This window comes from Phalacrocorax aristotelis, chromosome 10, assembly GCF_949628215.1.
Source record: "Phalacrocorax aristotelis chromosome 10, bGulAri2.1, whole genome shotgun sequence".
In the NCBI taxonomy this organism is placed as follows: domain Eukaryota; kingdom Metazoa; phylum Chordata; class Aves; order Suliformes; family Phalacrocoracidae; genus Phalacrocorax; species Phalacrocorax aristotelis.
Window position 1 is genome coordinate 26,500,881 of NC_134285.1, and position 26,673 is coordinate 26,527,553.

The window sequence follows — 26,673 nt, forward strand, 5'->3', positions numbered from 1 at the left end:
GGTGGTTCCCACCAGGTCCAGCAACACTTAAGGACCACGGCTCCGTGTCTAATGAGGATCTGAAGTCATTCAGGGTTACTGCTCTACCCAGGGAACTCGAGACAAGTCGATTTTGGTCTTTTACAACTAATACTTCAGCATGATTATCCAGAGTCTCTCAAAGTCTGGAGGTGATTGAAGCTCACCTACAGAAACAAAAATAACGGAACCCAAGAATCTTTAGGATGAACTCATTTGCCTTTCTCTTTGATAAACAGCTGCATCTACAAAACCCACTGCCCCATCCTTGGGACTTTCCACCCAGCATAGCAGCTTACAGAAGTCCTCAGCAGCTTGCCTGAAGGTGCAAGATGCAGTCCCCTCTGTGAAGCCATCTCTGCAAGGATCTCCCTGACCATCCAAGTTGAATGCGACTGAAATAAACCTCACTTCACCCCACAGATACTAGTTGCACGTGCCCTACATTGTCCTGGCAGGTACCTGCAATGGTGAGTCAAAGAAAGCTGGCAAGCAGGATGATGCTCTAAACATTGCCATGGGCCTGACTTCATTCCTAGCTCAATGGATGAGCTACACAGATCTTCCCAAAACTAATAATGGACTGCGTTGACCTGGTTCAAATGGCTTAAGACAACAAAGTGTTTGAAACTTTTACCAAATGATGGACCTGACTTCGGAAGGGAGACATGCTCCATCAAAAACCAGCCAGGCTGAGCCTGTGCCCAGAGGAGGATCCTCAGGGCTTCAGGATTTTGAACCTGCCCCTGGCTTCCTGTGGGCATACAAAGCCCTGCCAAGGGAGTGGTAAATAAGCTGTCTATTGTTCTGAAATCAGAACAGCTCTGAATGCTTTTGTTCCAAGTAAAGGGTGCAGCACACTTTGAGAGCTGGCTGGTTTTGCAGGATCCAGCCCTCCAGTCTGGACCAGAATGAAACCTCTGGCCATTCTGGGTCAACAATTCAGAAAGAATGTGCTTCATTTTAAAGAACTGTTTTATCTACAGCTGTTTCATCTGATGTTTTATTATCTATTTTTATTTAATGCCACTAGTTCAGACAGGTCTGTCCAGAACCAAATCATGCTGAGATGGGGAGGTTGCAGAGAACAACAGATGGAAGGCTGAACACCAGATGGGTTGGTTGCTTGAACTGGTCTGGATGGAGCAATCTTTCTTACTGATAGCTGTGAGGAATGATTTTTTGGGGTACCTATCACCAGAACACTGTCCTCTGTCCTTGACATGCAAAGTGTTGGAAGCTCTGGAACTTTTGGGAAGAAGCAGCCTGCTAAGAACATATGAGACACACAAGCTCTCCAGTAGTTCCATTTAGCAGCTGTGATCACATTTTCTCCTTCTTTTCTTGGAGTCAGTGGAGTGGGAGTTGTATGGATCTTGCTCCATGAGGCAGATGCCGGCCTTTGCTTTTGATGGATTTCATCTTCCCTGAGAAACTGAAGTTTAAGGATCAAGTGGCACGTCAGAACACACTGGCATCCTAAACGTGAAGTTTTACTATGATCTATATGTGAAAAGGCAGAAAGGGAAGAATCTCACTGGGGCTTGCGGGTTACCCTTGGGAAGAATAAACCTCAGTTGCTCAGAGATTAAATAGTAAGTTTTCCAATGTTGTCCTTGGGTAGATGTCTCCAGTCAGCCCCAGGGATGCAAGGGTTGGGCTGAGCCACTCCTGACAGATCCGACTGGGCCAAAGAATTCTCTGTTGGTAAATCTCCCTCTTCTACCGGAGTTTTGATGCCTTCATGATGCTTGAGCGGCCGATGTTAGATCACAAGACAGTCTTGGAGATGAAATAAAGATGGCAGGCTAGAGAACCTAAGAGAAAAGAACTTCTGAACCTCCACATTTCCCACATTAATAATGCATTCTACTGTGACATATGTTTTTAAAGGATAAATGATGTTTCCATTCCAGAAACAGTTGTGGCACAGCTTATGGATAGCTGAATTTCAGCATCCACTTTAGCAGCGTTCAGGGATTAGCAAGGAGTCCCACTGCTGCAAGGCATTTGAGGAAAAAGGCATAAAATGGCTGATGGAAATTCTGAGCAGGTTCCCAACTCGCAGGAGCAGAAAGCTCATATAGCTGTAGTTACACAGCATGAGACCAGTGCTTCTCCTGTATGCTCCTCACATTTACAGCATAGCAGCTGTAAAAATCTTCTGTTGCACACAAGAATGCTGTGGAAGCCACCTCTGCACAGAGGACATTCTTCTGGGGAAGCTCAGCAATCAGCCTGACCCTTCTGCTCCTGCTTCTACTTTTTTTCTTCTCATGTGGAATAGCGTAAAGAGCTGCAGCTTCCTTTACTGTGGGGCAGGACAGGAGAACTCCCACCTGGTGATCAAGCTACAGCAAGAACATCACAAAATGGCTTCTTTATGCAGTTGAACAAACAAACAAAAAAAAGGAATTCCAAGTCTTAATGATTGAGGTTAGATTTTTCTGAATTTGCTGGGAAAAAGAAGCATCTCCTGTCCTCTCCTCGGAATGGATGAATGCCAGAGCCAGGGTATGTACAGTGCAATAGCACAGGTACAGTCCTGCATTCTCTGGGCTTTCACCCTTCCTTTGGGAACTTGCTTGCTCTTTCCTTCCCTGGTGCTCCAAGACTCTGCTCAAATCCAGGAGAGAGATGGACAACCACATGAAAAGCAACACTTACCTGCCATGGAATGGGTTCCTGTGAAAGGCTCAAAACAAAGGTCTTGTTGTTTGCTAAAGACCTTCACCCACGGCATTCCTGGGCAGAGTGTCACTTCACAAAACACAACTATTCCCAACTTAGAGCATTGGTGGAATATGCAGAACACAGCCGTGCATGCACCAAGATCTCCTGCTGCACAGCAGGGCAACCTACATAACCAGCAGACGCCTTTGTTATTTGGAGGCAGCACAGCTGTTGAAGCTAGTGGGCAGTCTCCTATGAACTATAATATAATACATATAATCACTACTGTTTATAGCTTCTGGACCTAACTAAAAGTGCTGCTATTAAAAGCAATAGAAGTTCTTTCAGAATTTTGCACAGTAGCCCCATAACTCATTTGTAGGGGAACAGTAAGGTCTCTAAAGGACTTCTGAAATGACTTTTTGGAAGTAGGAGGTCCTCTACTATCACTAGGAAAACATGCCATGCATTCTGCAAGTGCTATCAGTATGGACTCTGGCTACACTGGTTAGACATGGGTCCATAAAGACCTTCACTCAAATGTTGCAATTTAGTCATTGCTACACATTTAAAAGCATGCTAACCACCAGGTCCAGGCAGCTGATGGAGACTGCTTTAGCTACGGGCTGCGAGATATCCTAACCACCCGTTTTGGAAAGCAACACTTGAAGAAACATTTGCATGACTTCTCACTAATTGGGGAAGTTTAATTCAATAAGTGTGCAGTTAGAGGTGATTTTAAAAGACTAACTTTATAACATTTCACACGGGTGTTGTCAAAACATATTGTCTAATTACCTTCTCCTTTCTTGGCTGATTGATAACTGAGGGCAGAGCAGTGCTTCTCTGAAGTCAATGCCAATTCTGTGTCAGTAATTGGCTGGCAGGAGGTGCCAGAGTGTCTGAACTAAACTTTTATTCCCTGGAGAAAGTCTAGAACTAACTCGACTTCTCAGTCCTCCATTCCCATATAAATATGCGTCAAGATGCCTTTTTCCCTGGGACTTAAAATTACAGTGCAGAATCTAATGGGAACCGTGGATATTTCACAGAAAAATCCTTGTGAAGAGTCTGTGTGTAGTTTAGGAGGAATATGTAATTCTAAAAGACTGTGTAGATAAGTAGGAGAATATAAAAATTTATAAGCAGCAGGTGGCCAATTTAAATCTTGTTTTTTTCCCCCCCTTTTAAAACTGGTTTCTAAAAAGGTCGATAAAATTTAATGCTAAGTAAAACTAATTAGCCTGCAAGGAACTGCTGCTGGAATGACACTTATTCAGTTCAACAAAAGAAATGTTTGGCAGATGGAAGTTCGTTAAAGCAGAGCTTACTATACATATTTAATGCTCCATACTCTAAGTTTATAACCTGCAGTTCATCGAGGCATTGCCAGTGCACATAATCGACAGAAAGCCACTATTATTTTTATCCAAAAGGCAAAGCCACTGACAAGCTTTGAAGTCAGAGAATATTCACTCGGTAGTTCCCACTGTTGGGGAACAGCAACAACAACAACAAAAAATAAAGGCCAAGCTTTCAAACTTCAACTCTAACAAAGCCATGCTTACAGTAAAAACAGCATCAAGTGAAATAAAAAGGCACCCAGCCAGCCTTTTCAACAGCGACCACACTGTGAAAGCAACTGTGTGAAAAGAGAGGTGACTGAGCAAGGATGGCTAGTGAGCGTCCACAGCCAGGGCTTTCATTGTCAACCCAGTGATCAAAGCACAGGAGACCCTCTTAAATCTAAGGAAAATAAACTAATTTAAAAGGCAAAACAAAGAGTGGTGGTTTTATTTTTTTTCCTTTTTTAAATCAGATTAAAACAAGGGTGTATTTCTGCTGGCAGGATGAGAACAGCTGTGTCAAGTTTGAGGGCACTTCTGGAAAAAGCAGATGGAAGCTTTTTTCCTCCTTATTTGATTTGCTCTGGAGTCCAGCTCTCCAAAGGGGAAAAGAAGCACCTTTATTCCCTGCTAGATATTAAATGTCACCTGTAACTTCTCACAGAAAGAAAGCAATAATAAGCAGAGCTGCAGATGGTGCTGCAGAGCCCTGGCAGGTATGTTTATCTTCCAAAGCTGTTTGCTTACCTGGAGCAACTGGGAAGACAGTATCAGACAAATGAAATACGCCTGCACCTTCTTTGCTCTGCTGCCTCGTACCCCCAGGCGGGCTTTGCCGAGTGCTTGAGAACAGGTTACTGCTCCCTTCGGCTGCCCAGTGCAGAAATACTGCTTGGAACAGCTGCGTTTCTCCCCAGCTGACCTTGTACATCAGCCTCCATGTCCAATGGCCTCCTACACTTTCCACAAACACCTTCTTCAAGCTCACCTGAGGGCATGCAACCTGCTTGCAGGTAGATGCCAGCCAGTGCTTCCATTCTCGTCCAGGAGAAGCAACTGGCTACTGACTGAATGGTTAAGAAAAATTATGCGTTTTGGGCAGCCCTAGATGTTGAGTTTGGCAGAAGGCTACCAATCCCTTTCTTAGCATGGTGTATTTCCATCTTAAAACATCCTCAAATGAATAAAGCACTGAGTGGGGGTTAAACTCGAGCGAGCAGAGCAACTGTATGCTAGAGATCTCACATATCTTGCATATTTACCTCTGGGGAAGGACACAGTGCTACTTACAGGAATGTGAGGTAGTGGCACACGTCCATTTGCTTTGGCACTTTCTTGCATCTCTCTGCGATGCTGCTTTCGGAGTCTGTACGGTGGGATCCCATCTCTGCCAGAATAAAACAAGGACATGCCCTGCTTTAGTGCCTTTCTCTGATACATTATGTTCATTTAAGCCTCACCGCCGCAGAGTGGCAGGTAGGAAACCCCTTCCCGTTTGAGAAAGGCTTTGAATGCCCAGGGTGAGCGCAGCAGAGCAAGAGGAATCGTGCAGGGAATGATGCTCGCCCAGGTCCCCGCACCAGCAACGCTCTGGCACTGGGTACCAAGAGGACTTACACAGCATCCACCGGGAGCAGAGCGAGGCACGGCTCCTGCAACCGCTGCCCTAGGCAGAGGGCAGGGAGAAGAACTTGGACTGCATCCTGGTACCTTTTATAGTTGGTTGCTTTCTATAAGAGAGCCTGTAATGTACACTGTAAACCACAGGGCAGGCTAGGAGGGGGAGGAGGAGAAGTGGGAGCTCAGTGAGCATCTACACCAAGGGGAACTTGGTCGAGGAAGAAGGTATATATTTTTAAGAGAGTGTGACAGCTTCTCAAATGTCTTATCAAAGCAAAGGGGTAGGCTCCACTGCTCTTAAGGAGACGTCTAGCTCAATCTGAAAATATGGGCTTGATACTGGAGTTACTGTATGGAACAACCTAGCCCCCACTCCAAAGCAGGCTGGGCAAGGTTAGGAAGGGATGCCATGGGCAGCAACACCCAACTGAACCAGCTTGCTGAAAATGCTGGTGATGGAGGTCTCTGCAGAGGAAGATGACAGCAGTGGCAACAAACCTTGGTCCTGACAGACTGGGAGCTGGGTCCGTGGCTCTGCTGTGAGTTGTGAGACGGTGTGGACCAGCACTGCTGAGCCACATGCAGCCCTTCTGCAAAGACGGGGGCCTGGGTGCATGTGGGTCCCCGTGACGGATGCTCAGGGAGATCAGAGCCACGAGGATTTGCTAAGCATCCCTAATGGCAAAGCATCACTCCCTGAGCAGGACTTCAGAGGAAGACAGCAAACCCAGTTTTGTTCTCACCATTGCGATCACCCTGCTTACACCTGGCATGAGGAGAATGTGAGTGAAATGGAGCCCAGTTATGAATAAGGACACAGGCCTATCTCCTGGTGACACTGGGTTATTTTTTAGAAAAATCAACAAGTGCAAAAACAAATACCAGCCTGGAGCTTAGCAATTTGGAGCCTTCCTTTTTTATTTTACACATTTCTCTGATTCAGCAAAAGTAACTGCTTGGGAAGGCTGTGCAATGCCACAGAAATGGATGGAAATTAATGTGGAGGGATTTGGTTTATCTGAAGTACCAAATAACTTCCAAGCACACGTGCTGTCTCCTTCCAACCCCCACCACTTCAAGCAGTGCAAACAAGCAAGTCCCAATGCATCTCACAACTCACAACAAGATGTTTGCACAAGCCAAATGTACTTAGCACCCACCCCTCTCCCCAATTGCCAAGCACAGCTGCTTCTCAAGAACATAAACCATACAGTTCAACCAGCAGATTTTTAAAGTCGAGGTGCCATTTGGCAAGGGAAACGCCATTTACTGTGGTGTTTTGCTTGCAAACCTCCTGAGTTACAAGTACCAGCCTGTGCAAGGATGGTCACCATCAACTCTCCCGTTTCCATCATGCCTGCTGCCCTGCTGGCTCTCTGGAAATGTGGGTGCAGGCAGAATCACCACCAAATTACATCAGAAGAATGCAATTTCATGCAGTAACCCAGGCATTCAAAACTAAACACCATTAAAATAAAATAAAACCTGTGATTAATGACAAGTGCTTTTTAGTAGGAAGACAAATGAGAGAACACAAAATTAGCCAGGCTAATTACAGCTCTGGCTAGTGGCTGCAGGTAATGCGGGAGGAGGAAGAGCATGTCTGGGAGCATCACCTCTGCTGCGCCTGGCAGTGACACATTAGGGGAGCAGAGAAATTTCCCCAAGTGTTGCTATACTGACAGGCGATTACGATAGCTTTCATTAGGTGGCTTCATTTTCTTTAATGAAGAACCTCAATTTGAAAAATAGCTTAAGAGTCACAATGGTTAAAGAGTTTCATCGCATCATGACATGGCTTTTTCCAGGCTGGATGGCAACAAAACAACTGGCAATTTTTACAGGGGCAGGGGGGAAATCTGGGGGATTATTTTAGCCGCTGCTGGTTGACATCAATAGACAACATTTCAGCTTAACTGCCGCACAAAACCCGGGCGCCAGAACACAACTTACACGCTAAAGCCACCCGGCTATTCGCGGGAAAAGCAGCATTATATTAGAAGGTGCAATTTTTCTTTCTTTCTCTCTCTTTTTTTTTTAATTCTCCCCAGCAGCAGTCCCAGTGGAAAGAGCGACTTTTGTTCCCAGCACAGTAGCGAAAGGCTGATAATGGCCTCTAATCTATCCGGCTTCAAACACATGTTCAGTCCCGCTGTGCTGCCTTTGATGTCATTTTAACTAGATTCCCCAATGCCACCTCTGAACTTGGAACATTCCTTCGTTCAATGTACTGTGCCAACTCAACCAGAGGAAGCAAATTCAAAGATAAGCACTTTAATTTTATCCCAACAAAACCTTATTCAATAGATGGGGGGAAAGCAAGGAAAACCAATACCGTACTTTTGTTTTCCCTTTGTCAGGTAGCTTGCTTTGAGATATTTTCAATAGATAGAGAAATAATATATATATAAAAAAATAAAAACTTTTTTTTAAAGCATACCTACTTTTAAAATAAAAAACTTTCTCAAACTGTTTTTCCTTGTTTCGTCATGTGATTTTCTCTAGCATCTGAAAGTTCTGTGCTGAAACGCAATGGGGGGACCAAGAGTACTTCTATAATTTATTTAATGATAATGTGATTGGTTTGCTACTGGGGAAATGTGGGGGGCTTCCTTGCCTCTCCAGACTGACCTGCAAGAGCCTCTGGTGAGCTGGGACGTGTTGCTGTGGCTCTGCAGTTGGACTCTTTTCTAACAAGGCCTGTCTTTGCTCCTCTGTAGACAGCTTCCAAACCCAACCATTAAGCCTAACAAGTTGGAAATCATCATTCAGGATCTTTTAGATTAAAAAGCTGTTAAACTTGTTTAAATATAGCAGAACTCAAGGTCATTCTGGATGACTGGCCATAGGAAGGACAGGAAACAAATCCACAGCAAAGCTGATATTTTCTACCAATTACTCTTATCAAAGCACCACTGTCACCAAGAGACCTTTCTCACATAAAGAAGCGCAATGGGAAAATCACCAGGCATTTTGGCCAAAGGCCAGTCATCCGAGAAATAATATTTAATCTGCAAGGTTTTTTGAAGGAGTAACCACTGTCCTAAACCTCTTCGCTCCAGGGAATGGCCGTCCTTACCCTGGAGCAGGTTTGACTGGAATGGGGGAAGAGCAAGCCCACTGGCTTCCCACACACCCAGGGGAAGGTAAAGCTGTTTCCCAACAAAGATAAACCAGAACACATGATAAGACTCAGAGGAAGGAGTATTGTCATTCAGTTGGACCACAACACTGGGCTAAAGAGGAGACATTACCTCTAAGCTCTTGGAGAAATAAAGAGAAGAAGGATATGGACCTAAAGCATTTCTGTGTCTGAACTGGAATATCACATGATTTAATGCAGTTCAGCTTCTGCCTGTTGCCCTCCTACCTAGATTTGCCTTAATTTCCCTTGAGTGTCAGCCCTTCCCACCCAGAGGCCATCTCCTCTGCTTTGGAAAGATGCTATCCATTATCTGAGGACAATGGGGGTTATCTGAGACAGCAAGAGCAGTTCAGGACTGCAGTGTAAATGCCGCTGCAAGCCAGGGGCAGCTTCTGAGCATCTTGGGAAGAGGCAGAACCCCAAAGCCCTGACCTACCACCAAACACCAGCAGCAAGCGACTCAACCCCACCTGCAGCCATAGCATGTTTGCCAGGCCAGCACTCGCCAGAGCCTTTCACCACGTCCTCTCCAGACCTTGCCCCTGCATAAACCAGCTAAAACAACACAGCTGCCATGCCGATTATAAAAACAGGTTTCAGCAAAGAGGACCGGAGCTGTTTTGCCTACAAGGGCAGAGGAATTTGTATGACACAGGAAGACTGAAAAATAATCAGTGGAGCACAGGCATTTAAGAGCAATGTTTTTTAAGCACTCAAAAAGCAAACGCCTCCAATAACAGGGACAGATAACATACTTGTTATATAAATTCAATCCATTACAACAATATTTACTAGTGCTTGGAAAGACACCCTGCTGAAAGTTTTGTCTTTTAGGCATGCATGCTTGTAGCTGGTACCACAGAAATGGCTTTTAGAAAAACTTAGGTGAGCTGGACACTCCCAAAAAGCCTGTGCCTGCCTCCTTCCACCCCAGCTTAGGAGGTCAGATGGCCAGAGCATCACCCAGGTCTTTGCTAGCAACTTTGCACAGCTGAGCTGTGCATGCAGCCACATCCAAACCCTGCTTTGTCATGATCAATACAACATCAAAGCTTAGACTCCCGTAACAACTGCAATACATCAGAGTACAAGCAACTGCTCAGTGTGTCTGTCTCCTCCACCAACTTGAGTTGGCCGACACTGGAAGAGCACACCTTACATCAAGCCGTGCTCTCTGTGCACCTGCCTGCTTTCCTGGCTTATTAGCACTCCTCCATTAGCTGATATTTGCATCCTGACAGTCTGGACACGTTCTCCTCTGATGGAGGGTCAGGGAGGTTTCCACCTTGCGGTCACACCCTGTTCGCACCCTGCCTTGGAGCAGAAGCCACATTTCTTCACTATTGAGCTTGACTGCTGTATGTAAACAGCAGACATAGGGAAGAACCTTGCTCATCAGCAAACGAGGCTTTTTTTGCCATTTTCCTTACAGGAGGCCTAAATTCAAAGCACCTAGACATGCAAGTCTTGTCAAGCAGCAGGAGTCCCTTCTTTAACTTGCGTCTGGTTGTTCTTAATTTTTGCTGCCTTGAGCAACTCTGCAAAAATTCCTTTGAAACTCGGGAGGCAGATAGGTTCAGCAGTGCCATGTGAAAATGGAACAAAACCTGGTACTGGAGTTTTAAAGGGCATAATGAAGAGCAAGTGTTGAAAGCAGACAAGATTCTTTGTAAGCCAAAGGTCAAGGCTGTATGTCCAGAATCCCAATTTGGGGATCAATCTGCATGCATCCAGTTTGAGATGCACAGAAAGAAAGATCACAAGTTTACCCTTATGATTTTTCAGACTTACTTAAAATGAACCACTGAGATTGGGCTAGTTATTAGCCGAAGGCAGTGCACGTATCGGTGGTAATTAAAGTCCTAAAAGCAGCCTATGGTAGGCATAGAAGGGATAAAATACTTCAAGGAAAAAGGAGCAAAGAATAAAGAATGCATAGGATGGTCAAACAGAAATTATTCTGCCTGTGAAAGAAATAAATTATGGCTACTGAAATAAAAATTAGGAGGGTGAAGAACTCTGGCATAAATGATCACAATTCATCACAGTTATAACCATCAGTGCAACCTCATGAGCCTGCTGGACCAGTGGAAAAGGAAGTGCTACAAGCTAATTGATTCTGAAGAGTTCTTACACCTGTCTCTCCTGATAACAAGAAGTTACATGACTTGAATTGATGAATATGAAGAATGACAGAAGGATGTGGCAAAGCAGCTGGATTTCTATCAAACTGAGCCTTTATTTAGTGGTCCTTTACAACTTTCTGTCCCAGGGGCATCCTCTGCCTCCCAACACCCCTTTCTTTGGCCAAGGTCTGCCTCCTCCATTTTGCAACATGGTATGGATAAGGTGTGAGGAGCTGGTGGCAGTGAGTAGAGTGAACTCAATAGCTGTTCCTAAATGGCTCCAAGCCTCCACAGAGCCAGAGACAAGCAAGCTACCAGTTCACACAGAGCCACACAGCAGACACAGAAGTGTTCTTACTATGCCGCACATTCACCAGCTCGCTGTGTTAACTCAGGGCAGGTAGGGAACTGTTGCAGCACCCATTAACAACATCCATGACACAGGCTGGAAAGTTTCTCCAACAAGGTCTGACAGCTCCTGATATTCACAGTGACACTAAATGAGCCTCTTGGAGGACTTTGTGTTTACAGCACCTCTGTTAATAAAAACGTCTCCTAATTCTGTAAACCTGTCATCTTTTGCTTGAAGAATCAAAGAGTTTCTACTCTACAGAAAGACATTTTGCATTTGCACTACTAAAAAACAGACCAAACATTGAATATTTCCCCCTCAATCCTTTTTTTCCATCACAGAGATGCAGTCAGAACAAAATCTCATAAGCACTTTTTTCTACCTTTGCAGACCATCTTCAAGGAAGGTATCTCATGGGTGAGATACAGGGTGCTGTCAGGAAGGTAGTAACTAGAAAAAAGCAAAAAAGATTTGGCGGGGTTTTATTTGTACAAGTTGTGCTGAAGTGCAGTGGTCACCAGACATAAACTAGAGCTGGTCAGTCACCAATCCTACTGAGCAATTGCAGACTGAGCACAGTTTGGCAGCAAAAAAACTCAAGAGGAGAAATACCCAGGTAAGTAGAAAGTTCTGTCTGACATTCAGAAGATACCACATCTCAAATCACTTACTACAAAGCCATCCAACATTTTCAGTATTTTTTGCACCTGGCAAGAAACACTGCAGGAACTCCGACTGAACATTGCTTATTTTAGTTTACTCAAACCATTTGATGCTGCAAACATTCTCAAGACTGGCAAGGCTGAGCAGCCTGCACAGTGACAAAACAATCACACTTGGAAAGGAAGTGAGAATGATCATGACCTTGGGTCTAGTCAGATATTCCCCTGGCATCAGGTGTGGCAAAGCCTCCCCCAGACCAACACAACAGCAGCACCACCACTAAAGAAACAAACATCCTGCTGTCCCACTTACTGTCCCACCAGATTGGAGTTACTTACACGCTGCTGTCCGTCAGCGACATTGTATCGGCATCACTGGACATGCTCTGCTGCTCGCTATCGTTGGCACTGGTCGCTGGTGCCAAAGCGTAGCCTGTGTTGACATAGTAAGGGTTAACAGGCTCCCTCCACGACCCATGCCTGCAAGAAAGAGAGAGTCAAATTAGAAGGACACAACCTTGACCATACTCTGCATCACTGGGCAGAAGGACTCTGCCTGGAGCCCCAGCATCAGTGACAGGCTACACATTAAGCTGTGTTAAGTTGCACTGACAGAACTGTGAACAATTTAACTCATAACTGGAATCAAAAGGGAATACGTGTAGTAATGAAGGTGATACTATTAGAGTTGGAGAGGGAACAACACTATATGGAAGAAGTCCAGTTCCCACGAGGATTTACTGTGTCTGTTGGCTAACTGCTTAGCCTTGTCTTTCTATGAGCAAGGCAGGGCATCTAAAAGCAATACCTAGATAATGGATAATGAGACAGCATGTTTTCTTAGACAAATCAGGCTTCTTTCTACCCTTCCAGCTGCGAGGCATGTGTAGCATGGCCCACCCATTCTATGCTTGCTTTTACACCCCTCTTTACTCCAACATGTTTGCCAAGGCAGGGAGGTAAAGCAAGAAATGGCTGTTGCTTACAATGCAGTACCTAAAGCCGACCTCGAATGTCACACTTGGGTACATCAAACACTTGCAAATTCCACCAGGAAGGACCACCTAATTGCACCAGCTCTTCCAATGGACAATCTAGCCGTGGATCTATGGTTTGTACTCAACTACATGCCTTGTCCTGGAGACAGGCGTACGAGCAGGCCAACCTCCTTCTCTTAAACAAAATGGTGGAAGAGAGATTGCCTGTGTGAGCTAACTTGCGAAGCAAGTTCCTTGCTTAGGAGGAGACCTGCATTAACGGTGAAGCAGCCATGAAACAAGCACGCAAGCAGCTCTTTCACACTGACTCTGCCATTGGCATAGAAAAGCTACTGCTGCCGACGTGCCTCCAGCTCTGCTGTACTGCAGGACAGTGAGGTCATGCAGGCATCTCGTCATCACTGCGAGTCATTTTGCAATTTGCCAGGAGGAACAAGCTGAAATGTTCACACCAACGCAGCATCATTTAATCCCCCACCCTCTCTGCCTACCCCTCTGCAAGAAAAGCAGCATTTGTAAGATATCTTGAAGTTGATAAAATCCTAGGTTTTCCAAGCTCTGTTACCAGCTCTGAAAACCAGAGTCCTGTTTTAATTCAGATCATGAAGCTCATCAGCATGATCTTTTATTTAGTAACTCAGTAACCGGAACCTAGTTGATGCCGTTTTTATACAGACCTTCAGCAAAACCTCTAACGAGGACACAACACGCAATTTGTGCTTCCCTGTTCTGCTGCAAAAAGCTTTTCTGACTGTACTGCAGTGGTCAAAGTCCTACAGACAACAGAAAACAGTCCCTGCCCTGATGAGTTTACGTTTAGATAAGACAAGGAAACCCATGAGAAATACACAGATGGAAGAACTGGATGCAAGGAATACACCAGCAAAGGGAAAAGTTGGCAGTTTCTGCATATCTGTACAGAGTATAAATGCAGGACAGCCACTACGTGAACTGGGACTAGTAGACAACCCATTTTAGGTGGAGGTTTTCAAAATGATTTGTGTATAATGTGGTGCTCAGTGTACAATGATGGAAGCATTACCGAAGTGTTTTAAAACCTGAATTCGACAGGGCTAATAGCCTTCTGCTAGCACACCACTCATACAGCTCCTATTCACCATGCCCTTCTGCTCCTAGACACAGAACCAGATAGTTTTCCTTGCAATACATGTGGTCATGGATGTTCACTGGTCACTAAGAAAAATCATATTGTTTTAGGTCCACTATGGGGTCAGTTAGAAACAAATTGCCCTCCTATTCTCACAAAGAGAAAAATAGTATTTTGCTTGCCATAAACCTCCACTAAAAACTCCAAGCTGTTTCTCCTGAGGACAAAGCTCAGTGTAGTTGCAGAGTGGTGCAAAGAGCATCCAAAACTGAGTCAGCTGAGGTTTTTCATAACTGTTTGAGGCAAAGGAGCCTTGTGAGGTTTCTCCATGCTTGGGTGCAGTACAGAGTCAGTTGGGTATGAGCACTTATGGGTGCCTTGGGATGGCGATCACCACAAACGTCATCTAGCACACAAACTTTCTGTCTATCACTGTAAGTGTGCACTGAAGCAACCTTATTTGTATATTCCATCAGATTTCAGAACAGCTTTCTAGGGCAGATACTTAAGGCTGGAAATAATTTGAACAAGTTAATCCTAAAAAGCCAGGTATAATAAGTGAAAACCGTACCAGCCCCACTTCACCTGTTGTCCCCTTGCATAATGGTCAGTTCTGAGCATTAAAGGAACCCTGTGCAGTGCAACCCTCCTGTCACATCTGATATGACAGTTGCGTGACAGAGGCTGATACAACCTCTTAAATTGAGACAAGACTGACGCATATCTCAGGCCTTCCCTGCAAGCAAAGAGAAGGATGCTTTTTGGATAACCCAATTAAAATATAGCACCAATTTCTGGTGGACCTTCTGCCAGGACTCTCTGGAAGAGGAATGGATTATTCTAGCAGTATATTAAGAAAGCACTATGATATATAGAGTAAACTGTACAGATCAATCCATCTCTCCTTTGTATCTGCTGATACAAAGACAGGGCAGCAGAGAACATCTGAAGAATTCATCGGGTATGGATCTGGGATGGCTGAAGGAACCAAGAACAAGCAGATGAGTGTGGGGTAGTACCAGGCCCCTCTGGAGGAGTTGGGATGGACGGGCAGCACTTCACAGCTGTGGGCTTCCCACTGTGGATGCAGGCAGCAGTTTGGTCACAACTGTTGTATTTAGCTAAAATTACATACTTAAGCATGTATACAACAGGGATTACTTCCATTTTAGCTCTGCCTCTAAAACATCAATGCAAATGTAAACTTTTGGTAAGCGTAAGTAGAGGGAAAGGGTATAGGATTTCAAAGCAATCATAACAGGTTACATTACTTTTGAGGAATCCATCTGTATTCAATCCTTCTCCTAATGTTCCCTCTCCCTGACAACTCTCTTCAGCTGGCTCGTATCACTATTTGAATGTTTTGTGCTGCGCCTCTGAAGAATGCTTTCAACATCTATTAGGAGGAAAACATTAAAGGAACATGGAGTCTAACAAAAAAACCCTGGTCACTTCTGATCTGGGAGGGGAGGCTGCTTTAAAAGGGATACAGGCATGCTCATAGCGATTTGAAATGTCAGCTAAAAACCTCGAATACTGAGCTGTATGTGCTGATAAGGGTGATAAAAGGAAAGGTGAGCATTTAAAGTTAAACTTCACAAAAATTCCTGCAGACTTCCGGATATATATTTTTTTTAACGGAAAAAGCAATGACAGGTTTTGAAATGAATGCAGAACATTTCACACATTGCAGAAATAAAGCTGCACACCTCTTCTGCAGCTCTCAGTTGCTCAACCCTCAAAATAATCACACAGGGAACCATTATAAGAGATCACAGCGATACAAGTAAGTCAACCTGACCATCTGCCTTTTCTTTGCATAAAGCTCTCCACTGATCCCTGTCAATTCTGGTAATACTGACAAGGGCCAAAACTGTTGTAGAAAACCAGCAAGCATCTCCTCCTTAGGGCTTCCTTCTACCTGCTCAGAGTTTATTTTGCATGTTGCCTTGGCTGCACCCCAACCCCAAATCTGCTCCTCCAACAAAGACCAGCACACAGCATTCTGAACATTAGCACTGCCCTAGCTGGAGTTCCCACTGCATTGCAAGTCCCTAAGGGCATCCTTCTCCTTCCAGCCTGGGGTCCCCAGTCTCCTTCACACAGCTCCCCACTGATGGCTATTTCAGTTTTAAATCAAAGACACAAAGTCCCCCACTTCTGCCAAACATGCTACTCTGTGCTCTTTGCAAAAAGAGCATGCTGTGGCTGGCATGCTCTGGGGAAGCACTGCATCACTTTCTAAATGCGCAGCAGGAGAAAGATCTCACAGATCCTACCTGCAAACCTAAATCCACACCGCATCCCCTTTGGTTCTGAACAGCTACATACCTCCTTCATTGATGTTCTTCATCAAGCATGGAAAAAAAACCTAAGGCAAGAAGGAAACTTCCTTGGACATGAAAGACCTGTAGGCAACTAATTTCTGTAGAATTTAGCTTTTCACTGGAGGGAATGTTTGCACAACACTCTATTGGCAGGTCTGAGACATGGTCTTCTCAAGTCTGCTAGCAGTTCCAGTGTGGCTGGAGCGGCTCCCAGTCTAACAGGGAAGCTGATCAGATCCATCAGTTTTCATTGGTACCATCTCCTCCCGCTCTAGGACTAAATTTTTATGACACTGACTTTTTCTAGAAGAAAATTTTAGCTCAAAAGAATCATACCTTATGATAGAAACCAGGCAGGCTGGCAGTCCTCCTCTTGCAAGGGTCCCCCACCTGTCTGACCCTCAGATGACTGATCCCCAAACTCCCTGCTGGCATGGCGAGGCACCTCCAAACCCCTGCACTACCAAGGGAGCAGCTGTTTGAGACACTAGATCAGTAAATCCAAGAGATGAAGACTCATGAAGCTGAAAACCACAAAACCTCAATGCGTTCTGCTTACATTTCCCCTAAACAGCGCTTCCAGAAGATTTCCTCCAAGGACATACTCTAAACCTTTGGTCAGCATGGTTTGGGTCAACCGCTCGTTTTTAACATGGGAGAAATCCCATTTTCTAGACAGCTGGAGCCATGAGGCAGCTGATAATCATCCAAACTTCATGACTTCCCCTGGAAAGCTCCAAGCTGCAGGAGAAGTGGGGCCAGGGGCAAGTGCCAGGGAAGAACACCCCAAAATGGGCTCTGCAGACTCAGGATCTCTTGCCAAGCTGCGACATCCTCCTTCGTGCACAGCAGTGAGGAGCCTTGCAGTGGGACACGATTCCTCCTTTCCTCTTTTGGTGGGCCATGTTTGAGCTGAGGAATGGTGCCCAGAGACCACAGAGCAGGACTGCAACAAAACGAGACCCCGTTACTGAGTCTCTGTGCTTCTACCCTGCTTTTTCACACCAACTTCTGACAACTTAGTTTAAACTTTTATAGTCCTGTGTTTTTAAAGATGACTATTTCCAGAACTACATTTGCAGGAGGAAACCAGAACTAAGCCCTACACTTATTTGATGTCTCTGGTCATTCTGTCTTTGTGTTTAGGAGGATGCAGTCTAATGCTCAGACATCCTTCCAGCTCATTATTTTAACCTCTCCTTTTTTTCAGTGTGAAAAAAATTATTTTCCATTAAAAAAGTTATGTACTTCCACCCAAGAGTAAAAGAAGTTTTCAAAATGACAGCTTGCTGAGTCTCTGGCTGGCCAGACATGATCAGAGCTCTCTTACTTCCCATACTGACATCTACAACAAGCAGGTAACTGCCACATCCTTCACACAATGCCACATTTCATTAGCACAACCAGTCAATCAAATTAAAAGGTGTGCATGTTATCTTATGCTGTACAAGACGAAGCAAATCCCCTCAGCATAGGTAAACACCACATGCTGACAACAGTGTCAAAGTGGCAGCAGGGTCACCTTTAAACGAGAACAGCATTCACCAAGAAGTCTGAATTACAAGATTACATTAATCTACCACCTGAACAGAAAAGTCTCAGTTTCCAACCCACAGTACCAACAACCATGGTAAAAGTTGCACCATACTGGCTATAAACCAGAGAAATGTCCCAAGATATTCACAGCGTTCCCCAATACATCATCATGGGTGTGTTCTGGAGCTAAGAACAAAATGCCTATGAAGATGTAAAGCTGAAAACTTTTCCTCCTGACTGGATTTAACCTGCACCAAAGACACAAAGTCTGCTCAAGAGGTTAAAATTAGGGATTTAGCTGATAATTTGACTGCAAATCCTCGGGGTTGCTCCACTTAAAACTCTTCCCAATTACTGCGTGTACTCAGACACTGCTGTGCATCTCAACTTTATCACTGCCAATGTCAAGCTAATCACATGTGTTCTAGGCAAGGGCAGCTTCTTCAAAGATCACATAAATTCTGGACAAGTTAATCTGTTCTTTGAGGTCTCCAGATGGCTCTTGCCAAGAAAGTTCACTTCCAGCCCTGCAGCCGGCGAGCGCAGCGGCCCTGGCACTCTGCAGAGCATTACAAAGGAACCAGATCAAAGTTATGTCTTACAAAAAAATGAAATCTGAAGTTTGAAAAGCAACAGCAGCCTGTCACTTGTAGGCTTAAAGACAAGTTCTGCATGCTCCAGCTATCAGAGAATTTATGATTACAGTCTGGCTTTTAAAAGCTGATGAAAAAAAAGACATTCTTTAGCGCTCCTTGCCTTTGCAAATCTGTATCTTCTTCCATTCTTATTCATCCTCCTACGCTGGAGGAAGAAGGGAAACAAATAAAAACTTAACTAAAAGTACAGATAAGGGCTCCTCTTCTCTTTTATTCTAAGGCATTCAATTCCATTTTAGGAATATGCAGAGATTATTTTATGGGGAGCTTCAGTAATTATTGTGAAGTATTAAAGTACAGTTACAAAAGCTAAATGCGAGATCTACCAGTCTGTTTCAAATTTCTCACTCCTTTGCATTTACCAAGGACATGCTATTTCTCAGGCAGGACTAATGAACAGAAGATGCATTCACTGAAACCAATAATTTACATCATAGGATAAAGCAAGGTGGGTGAGAAAAGTGATTTAGAATTTGTCAGAATCTAGGAAGAAAGCTGAAATACAGGAAATCGTTTGTTTGCCTTAGGAGGCAAATAAAGACTAGATGGGCTAAATATTGTGGCTGTATTGGAATATTGCCACCCTAACCTTCTTAAGAAAGGCTTTCAGACAACAAGATGCAACCACTGTGTTCCAAGGAAACTGCAGAACAAGTCCCATCAAGATTTCATCTATAAATAAGCCCTTCCAACTCCTCCTTTCCAACAGAGGCAAGGCTGTGCTCATTCGCTGCCCCAATGTAGTACTATATTTTAGATTTTTAGATGTGTACTTATAGATTTAAAATCAAAACTGTAAAAATCCAGTTTTGCCACAAAATAATGTCAAGTCCTTCCTAAAAACGATGTGCATCTTCCCAAGAATAAGACCAAAACCCTAATTCAGTAGCTCAATGCACAAGAAATGAATTAAAATAAAAGAAAAAATACGGGCAACACAATGCCTGCGCATCAATTAACAGGATGCTTGGATCATCTTCCTGAAATAAAGCAAATGTCACAGAACATTTCGTTCTGTATCTAACCATAACAGGTATTTGCTTAGACTCATTTCAACACAGTAGTCTGAATTTACAACATAACATAGTTTGAGTTGTTTTTTTTAAAAAAAGATTACATGATTAATATGAACCCTTATCCATTATGAAAGGTTGACATTAAATAGGGAAAATTTCTGTGAAGTGTACAGAATAGTTGTCTGCATCAATTGTGACTGAACAGGAGCCTTACTGCTTTGGAGCAGCCTGGCTCCATCCATTCAAAAGCCTGTGTTGTGACTTAAGATGCCACAAAACAAGGGCAAAACCAGCATCTCCTTTGTGCATTTTGGATATCCACTGTCCACTGCTCCCACCAATAAGCCACACTTGCCTCTACGCTGTGGCCTTTGTCAGACAGTACTCCATAGGAGAAAAAATATTTTCAATGTTTTATTGGAAGGGACAGAATCAAGCTTGCACAGGAAAGTGCTGAACATCCACGTTGCCAGAAGTTGTTGCCTTAATAACTGAATTTGTGACTGACATTAAAATGCATCCCAAATGCAGCGAGACGACCTTGACCTTGAGGACAAATCCTCCTTACACCTCCAGAACACAGATAAGACGACATGCGTAAGGAGAAATTTCAATTCCCCCCCCCCCATTATAAATAGATACAAACCTTTTCAAATCACAGGACCTGTTTACATGAGCCTTACAGCATGCCTAGGAGCTGGGATTCCCATCCCCAGGCAGGGGATGTCGTGCTCCAGCAAGCTCTCTATGTGCTCCAGCTGCCCAAGGGCTTGGGTGAGAACCAGCCCCCAGGACACCCCCCTAAAATGAGTGGGACCCCTGTCCTCACCCCCCACTCATTGACCCTCCTAGCATGCTCTCCCTGGGCCACAGGGCTTGCTAGCACAGGCACAGGCACTGATGTGGTCTCCTTTCCCGTCACTTAAGCTGAGAGCTGGGGAATATTCAGCAACAGGCTGATAGGCAAGACCTTTCTGCTCTAACTGGCTTCTCAGAGTGAAACGACTTCTATGATTAACACAGCAAGTGATTTTATATATATACACACACACATATACGTGCTTAAGTGGGTGAACACACACAGTAGCCATTTCAGACAGCATGCAGCAGTGCCAGCTCCCACGTCTCTGCTTTCCTGGGTGATTCTCCGAGATACATTGGGGCCAGTGAAGAGAAGAAACCCTCTGCAGAGAGCTATAGGGGCCTTTTCGCTGTGGTTTCCCCGTGGTTTCCCTTCCCTGGGAAGGAAGGCAGGGCAGCTGGGAGTCATAAAGAAGTCGCAGAGGAAACTGTTCTTCCCAGAAGGGGTAATACAACTATCACGTTGCAGATGTAAAAATACCAGCAAACCCCCCAACCGTTCAGAGCCTTCGACGTCACACCAAGCAAGTGACCATCCGTCCCTTCCTCCCACCCTGCCTGCAGCCCAGCATGCTGGTCCCTCTACAGATGAAATAAGCAGCTGAAAACATCTCCCAGCCTTCCAGCTGTGGGCTGGCCGAGCAGACACCCACGTAACACAGCTTCCAGCACAGAGCATCCCCCTTGCCCATGCGGCGAGGGCCTTCATGAAACAAATTACTTCCAAATGCCTGCCTCTGAGGCACGGGGAGAAAGGGAAGTCCAGGTTTATACCTGCGTCTGCTCATAACCTAAAGAAGGCAGCAGCCCCACTTAAAACCAGCACTGCCTGCAAACTATCAAATTTATCCCAGGATTTCAACAGCTTTTCTTCATTATTTTTTGTCTCAACCAAACCACAAATTTACTTAATGACTAAACCAGGCAAGTGAGTACTTTGTTTTCCAGACAGCGGGAACCTTTTTAACGGGATCCAAGTTTTCAGAAAACACGTTTACCTAATGTCAGGCGAGGGAGAGGGTCCACTTCCGAGATGCTTTTTATGCTTTTTTTAACTTTCCCAAACCCACCAGTGTTGTGGTTGGGGTATCTCCGAGTCCCAAGCCCAAGGAGAGGCGCTGAGCAGGGTGAGGAGGAATACAATAAGAACACTGTGTTCCAGGAATTGAATAAAGGCAAGAGCATGCTTTTGGCTAGCAGGATACAGTGCTGCAACTCCGTGTGCTGCTCTTCTTCTCTGGCTGAAGCAACGTTGTTTGTCCACGCTTCTCTGAAATGGAAAGTATTTCTTTTTGCTTACTTGTTCCAAGGAAAGATCTGAGGAGGCCTGGTATAACCAGGCAGATCTGGGGATTCTCCAGTGCCTTGACTCTTCTTTGCCAAAATTTCTGCTCAACAAGAAAGGGTTTACAAGAAAGAAATTACAAGCAGATTTCTCTGCAAGCTAAGTAACTTAAGACCAGGGCCTGTAGGATGAGTAAGTTTTTGGACAGGAACAAAGCATCATGCTTTGGCCAGTGACTCCAGACCATTCCCCTCCTTCCTACATACCTACAGAGCCTCTGGAGTGTTCAAGAACATGGGATGGGGCAGGGACATCCACAGGTACATAGACCACATCGGGGAATTGGAGCCATTGGAATCAAAGGCCAAATAAAACTGCCTGGCTTCAGTCCTTCCTTAGATCACTGAAGCTTTTCAGGAGGGCATAAACCCCAGCACCGCAATCAGCTGTCTGTATTGCTTTCAGGGATATATTTCCCAACACATAAATCACAACAGTGATGTTGCTGATGGCTGAAATGAAAGGGGTAGACATGCATCTCAGGGGGGCTCCATTTGAGAAAGACTAGTCGCAGCTTTGACATTAAATGTTGCTTCTATCACTGGGCCACGTAACGTAGGCTGAGCCACACAACTGAAGACTTGCTAGCCTCACTTAAATCCTCATTGAAACAATGGCATGAAACTCAATAATCATTATTAATTTATTGCCAACAAACTTGGTATTTTAATGAAATTGCAAGTTTGGATGGCAGAAGAAAATGGTCGATGTAATATTTTGACCATCTATGAGGCACCTGACTTGGCACCTCAAAATAACCCAGGTTTGTTCCCGAAGACATTTGACAAAGCCCTACTAATGATGAGGTGGGTAGGATTACTGAGGAACCCTTAGCAATAATCCTGCACATAAAAAAAGACTTTCTTTCACTGAATAAGGTCTGGCTCACTAATGAACATGAAAAGAAGAGGTCTACCTCCAAGTAGAGTCACTCACTGGTGTCTTAACTCCTACAGAAAGGATCCAAGAGACTCCCCCAATTGAACAAGAACCTTTGAGGTGACCGAACTCTGACTTCAGCTGGTAACAAAACCAAAAACACAGAGGGCTGGCAAGACCTGGCAGAGGTAAAGCTGAGAGCCAGGATTTAATAGTGCTCCCAGAGGGGAGATTCAGCTGATTAGAAACATCCTCATCTTCTCTCTCAGTGTATATTAAAGGTCAAGAAGTGGGATCAGATATTGGCAGCACATGAAAAAACAACTCAGTCAAGCAAAAGACCTTCACAAAGATGTTTCATACCTTTGCATTAAAAATTCCTGCAAAGCCTTATTTAACTTTACTCCTATCTAGGGAACACATTCAAGTTTAATATCAAGAGACCATTAGATCAGGACAGAAAAGACTACCCTCCCCTGCCCCCAGAAGACTTCTGCCTCCAATCAGTACTTTATAATGATCAGGCATTCATAAGCATTGGTTGACTGTAACCATGACGGATAAGTAGGTCTCAGAAGTAGAGCACCATGAAACAGACCTTCTCCAGCAGTCCTCTGGAGTCTCACAAGCTCCCCAAATGGGATCATTAAAGGATACTTGTTGGATCATATTAACAAGTGGCAGGCTCTACCTACAAGAAAATACTGTCAAGCTGCAAAAAGCTTTTAAACTTCTTCTATCATTTACTGCTCAGCTCTGAAGAGATGTCAGCATCACAGTAAGTGTATAAATCATAACTCAGTCTCCTGGTCTCTTTTGGGAGCCCGTAATCTGACATTCCCTTCTCATCTCAGGCTAACCTGGCTAATATAACGCAGTGGTTGGGGCATGATGAAAGTGGACCGAGCCATGCTATCCTTCTGACAAGGTACATTAGAGGTTGAAAGCAATGACAAGTCCCCAGAAGAACTGTAATAACAACCAGAAGGAATTAATCATGCAGAAACTGTGTCTAAGGGAGACAGATGCTGTTGAAAAGGATCTTTCCTACTCTAGAGATACTTTTTTTTTTTCTCTTTTAAGAGTTTAGCAGACTAACAACACATAACTTCTTGCTGTCACCAGAAAACACGAATACACAGGGAAGATAGATTTGTGAAGATGCTACAGACAGCCTTTTAAGTAAGGACTAAAGTAACTTTTCCTTAGATTGTGCAGAATGAAGTCTTCACTCACAGTCCTTGTTTTGGGATAGTCACTGAACCTTGTATCTCCAGCAAGACCTGGAAGCCAACCATCAGTCACTGCAGGTCACACAAAATCATATTTAAGGATAATGAATTAAATCAACTGATTTAGTTTCTCGTTTCTTGTGGCTGTACTTTTACAAACAGATCTAAATTCAGTGGCTGTCTGGCAAACCAAAAGCAAAGAATTCAGCGGTGATAAGGATGGAGATCAGCATCTGACACCAGCCGGCACAAGTTGCTTAGCTATCCCTCTCTGCTGCATATACCTTGACCATAACTGGGCATGCTTCTCTGATGAAGGTGACATCTCCAGAGGCATTTGCTAAATAGTTCAAGGTGCAAGAACCATTTCATCTCATTTAAATGGATATTTAATTGTAGTGAAAAACAGCTAAAGGAGGCAGGAAAGGAGAAAAAAAAATAAAAAAGAGACTTGCTCACAGACAAATTGCAGAGGAGTTCACAAAGTAGCTCCTGGGACACTGCAATACCAGAAGGTCCTGCTAAACTCCAGACCAGAGGGGAGATGAAATACCTTTAACTATAGCAAGAGAGTGTTAGAGAAGCTGTTGGGTAGCTTATATATGCAAGTCCATCCCATTACCGGATGTTTGGCCAGTTTGGCCAAACAGTTTGGCCACTGCTCAGGGAAGTCCTGTGCTTGTTTTTTCTTGGTGTATTCTACAGCAAGTTAAACTTGCTTATTGCTATTTTTGCCTTATGCAATTTTTCTGTTTTGGTTCTCAACCATTACAACAGGCAGATATATGGGCTTTTACCTTTATTACACAAATTCCACAGTATCTTTTCATCTGGTATGCATTATTGTAAGGATATATATGAAGTACCACATCCACTTAAAGTGCTGTAAAAGAGCTGTTTGAACTCTCGTTCCATTCCTACATATCTTTATACAATTAAATTCAATTGACAGTTTCATTTAGGAAAAAAGTGACAATGCAACCAATATGCTTTGTTCTAAATAAATTAGCCACTGTTCAGATAAAAGGCATGTGTATTTTTTTAACCTCAGTTTCTTAAAGACAGAAGGCTAGGTGATCAAACTCTTGTGTGTTTCCACTGACGTCTTTTTACTGCCTCCAGAAATTCTGAGTACAAGGTGACACCCAACCAAATTCAACAGGGGAGGGAGGCCCCAAAGACACTGCAATAAATAGTGAAAACAGGAAGGTGTGGAGAGACTCTTAAGCGCTCTGAATAATGATGTGGCTGCTGTAGCCAGATCTCAGCAGAAAACCTACACGGAGCAGAGATCTTAAAATCACGTCAAACGCAAACAGAAGTTTCAGCTCCAGCTGACACCTTCCCAGACACTGAAGTCAGCATGGGCCCATCGCAAAAGCCACATTTTGGGAGCCCGAGTGCTGAGACCTGGTTTAATTCTGCATTTTGGTTGGCTGTGGATGGGCCCCAAATCACCTCCAGTTGACATGACGTGTTGCTGTTACCGTTTTCTTCTTCTATAGCAAGTGGAGCCTGGAGCATAGCACCAAGGCTAGTCTGACCCACTGCCACATGCTACAATCATCCCAGCTGCCATAATTAGAAATTAAATCCTGTGGATGAAGGAAAAGGATGTTTTCTGTGTAGGGCCTGGAGCACAAGAGCTGTGAAACACTGGAGCCCATCTGCATAACACAAAACACCATCTATGTGTATGTGCTGTACTGTACATACAGGATTTCATTGACCAAGTAGGTAATAAAAAAATGCCTCATTGCTTTAGATATTATCTCCTTAAGACAGCAGGGAAAAGCAAGCTACAGTTTTGAAAAAAAATCTATCTTCTACTCACCTCTTGTGCCCAGGTATCACACTATTACTGATCCTGCCCTATCTCTGCAGAACTTCCTCTGCTCAGGGCACAGGATAAATGGATTGATATCCTTATCCCCCTCCGCCGCCTTTGTACTTTTACATCACCCAAATCTCATGCTGAATGCAGCATTATTCATTTGGTTGGAGATTCTTCTATGGTAATTTTCACAAGTGAAACTCTCATTTATTTGTGATGCTGTTCTGGAGGAAGTAAAAGCTACTATCCTCTTATGCACAAAAAGCCAACCGCAATGCTGAAATAGCCAAAATTTTCTCAAAATGTGGATGCTCAATTTGAAGTGCTCTGGGACTAATACTCGGCATTTTTGTTAAGACTTCTGCCTTGATGTATGCTTAGCACATCAGTAAGTCTGATCTGTGTCTTACGTTGTGCACAGAAAATCTAAGGCATGCGTGACAACTCTCTCCCAGGGAGAAAAGCTGTCTTACAGGACGTCTCTTGCAGAAACCAGCACAGAAGCACCCGTGTTCTTCTGCTTGCATCTTCTGCTGCTTTCACTGCAAGGCCTTTTACTGATGCAAGAGGTAATGCAGGTGCCCTGTGCACCTTCCTTCCTATCTGCTCTGTTAGTTCACCTGGCCCTAGCCATCCTATGCACTGAACAAGCAAGGGTCCTAATGAAAAAGTCGATGATCATACATCAACAAATAGGTACAAGAGTACAGACAGTTATGAAATGCCATGTGACAGCACCATGCATCAGACTTAACACTATCCCATGTCTACATAGGGTAAACATCCCCAGCCCCTCTCTCCCATTCAGCTATATGGGTTCAATCATACAGCTAGGGTCATCTCACAGCCTTCCCTTTCAGAGGTGAAGAGAATTTCTCTCCTAACTTGCCATTCATTTGCACGAAAAGGAATTTTATCCCATTATCAAAACTGCCTGAG

At 44.2% G+C, this 26,673-nt stretch overlaps 1 protein-coding gene across 2 annotated transcripts in view; it reads right to left on the minus strand.

Moving 5' to 3' along the window:
* The window catches only part of AXIN1 (axin 1), a 73,916-nt gene that overhangs the window by 19,715 nt on the left and 27,528 nt on the right, over positions 1-26,673 (minus strand). For both annotated transcript variants that reach the window (XM_075106113.1, XM_075106112.1), the window contains exons 3-4: positions 12,282-12,422; positions 5,328-5,424 (exon numbers count right to left, since the gene is read on the minus strand). In XM_075106113.1, the coding sequence (XP_074962214.1) occupies positions 5,328-5,424; positions 12,282-12,422 (238 nt within the window). The remainder of the gene's footprint in view (positions 1-5,327; positions 5,425-12,281; positions 12,423-26,673) is intronic.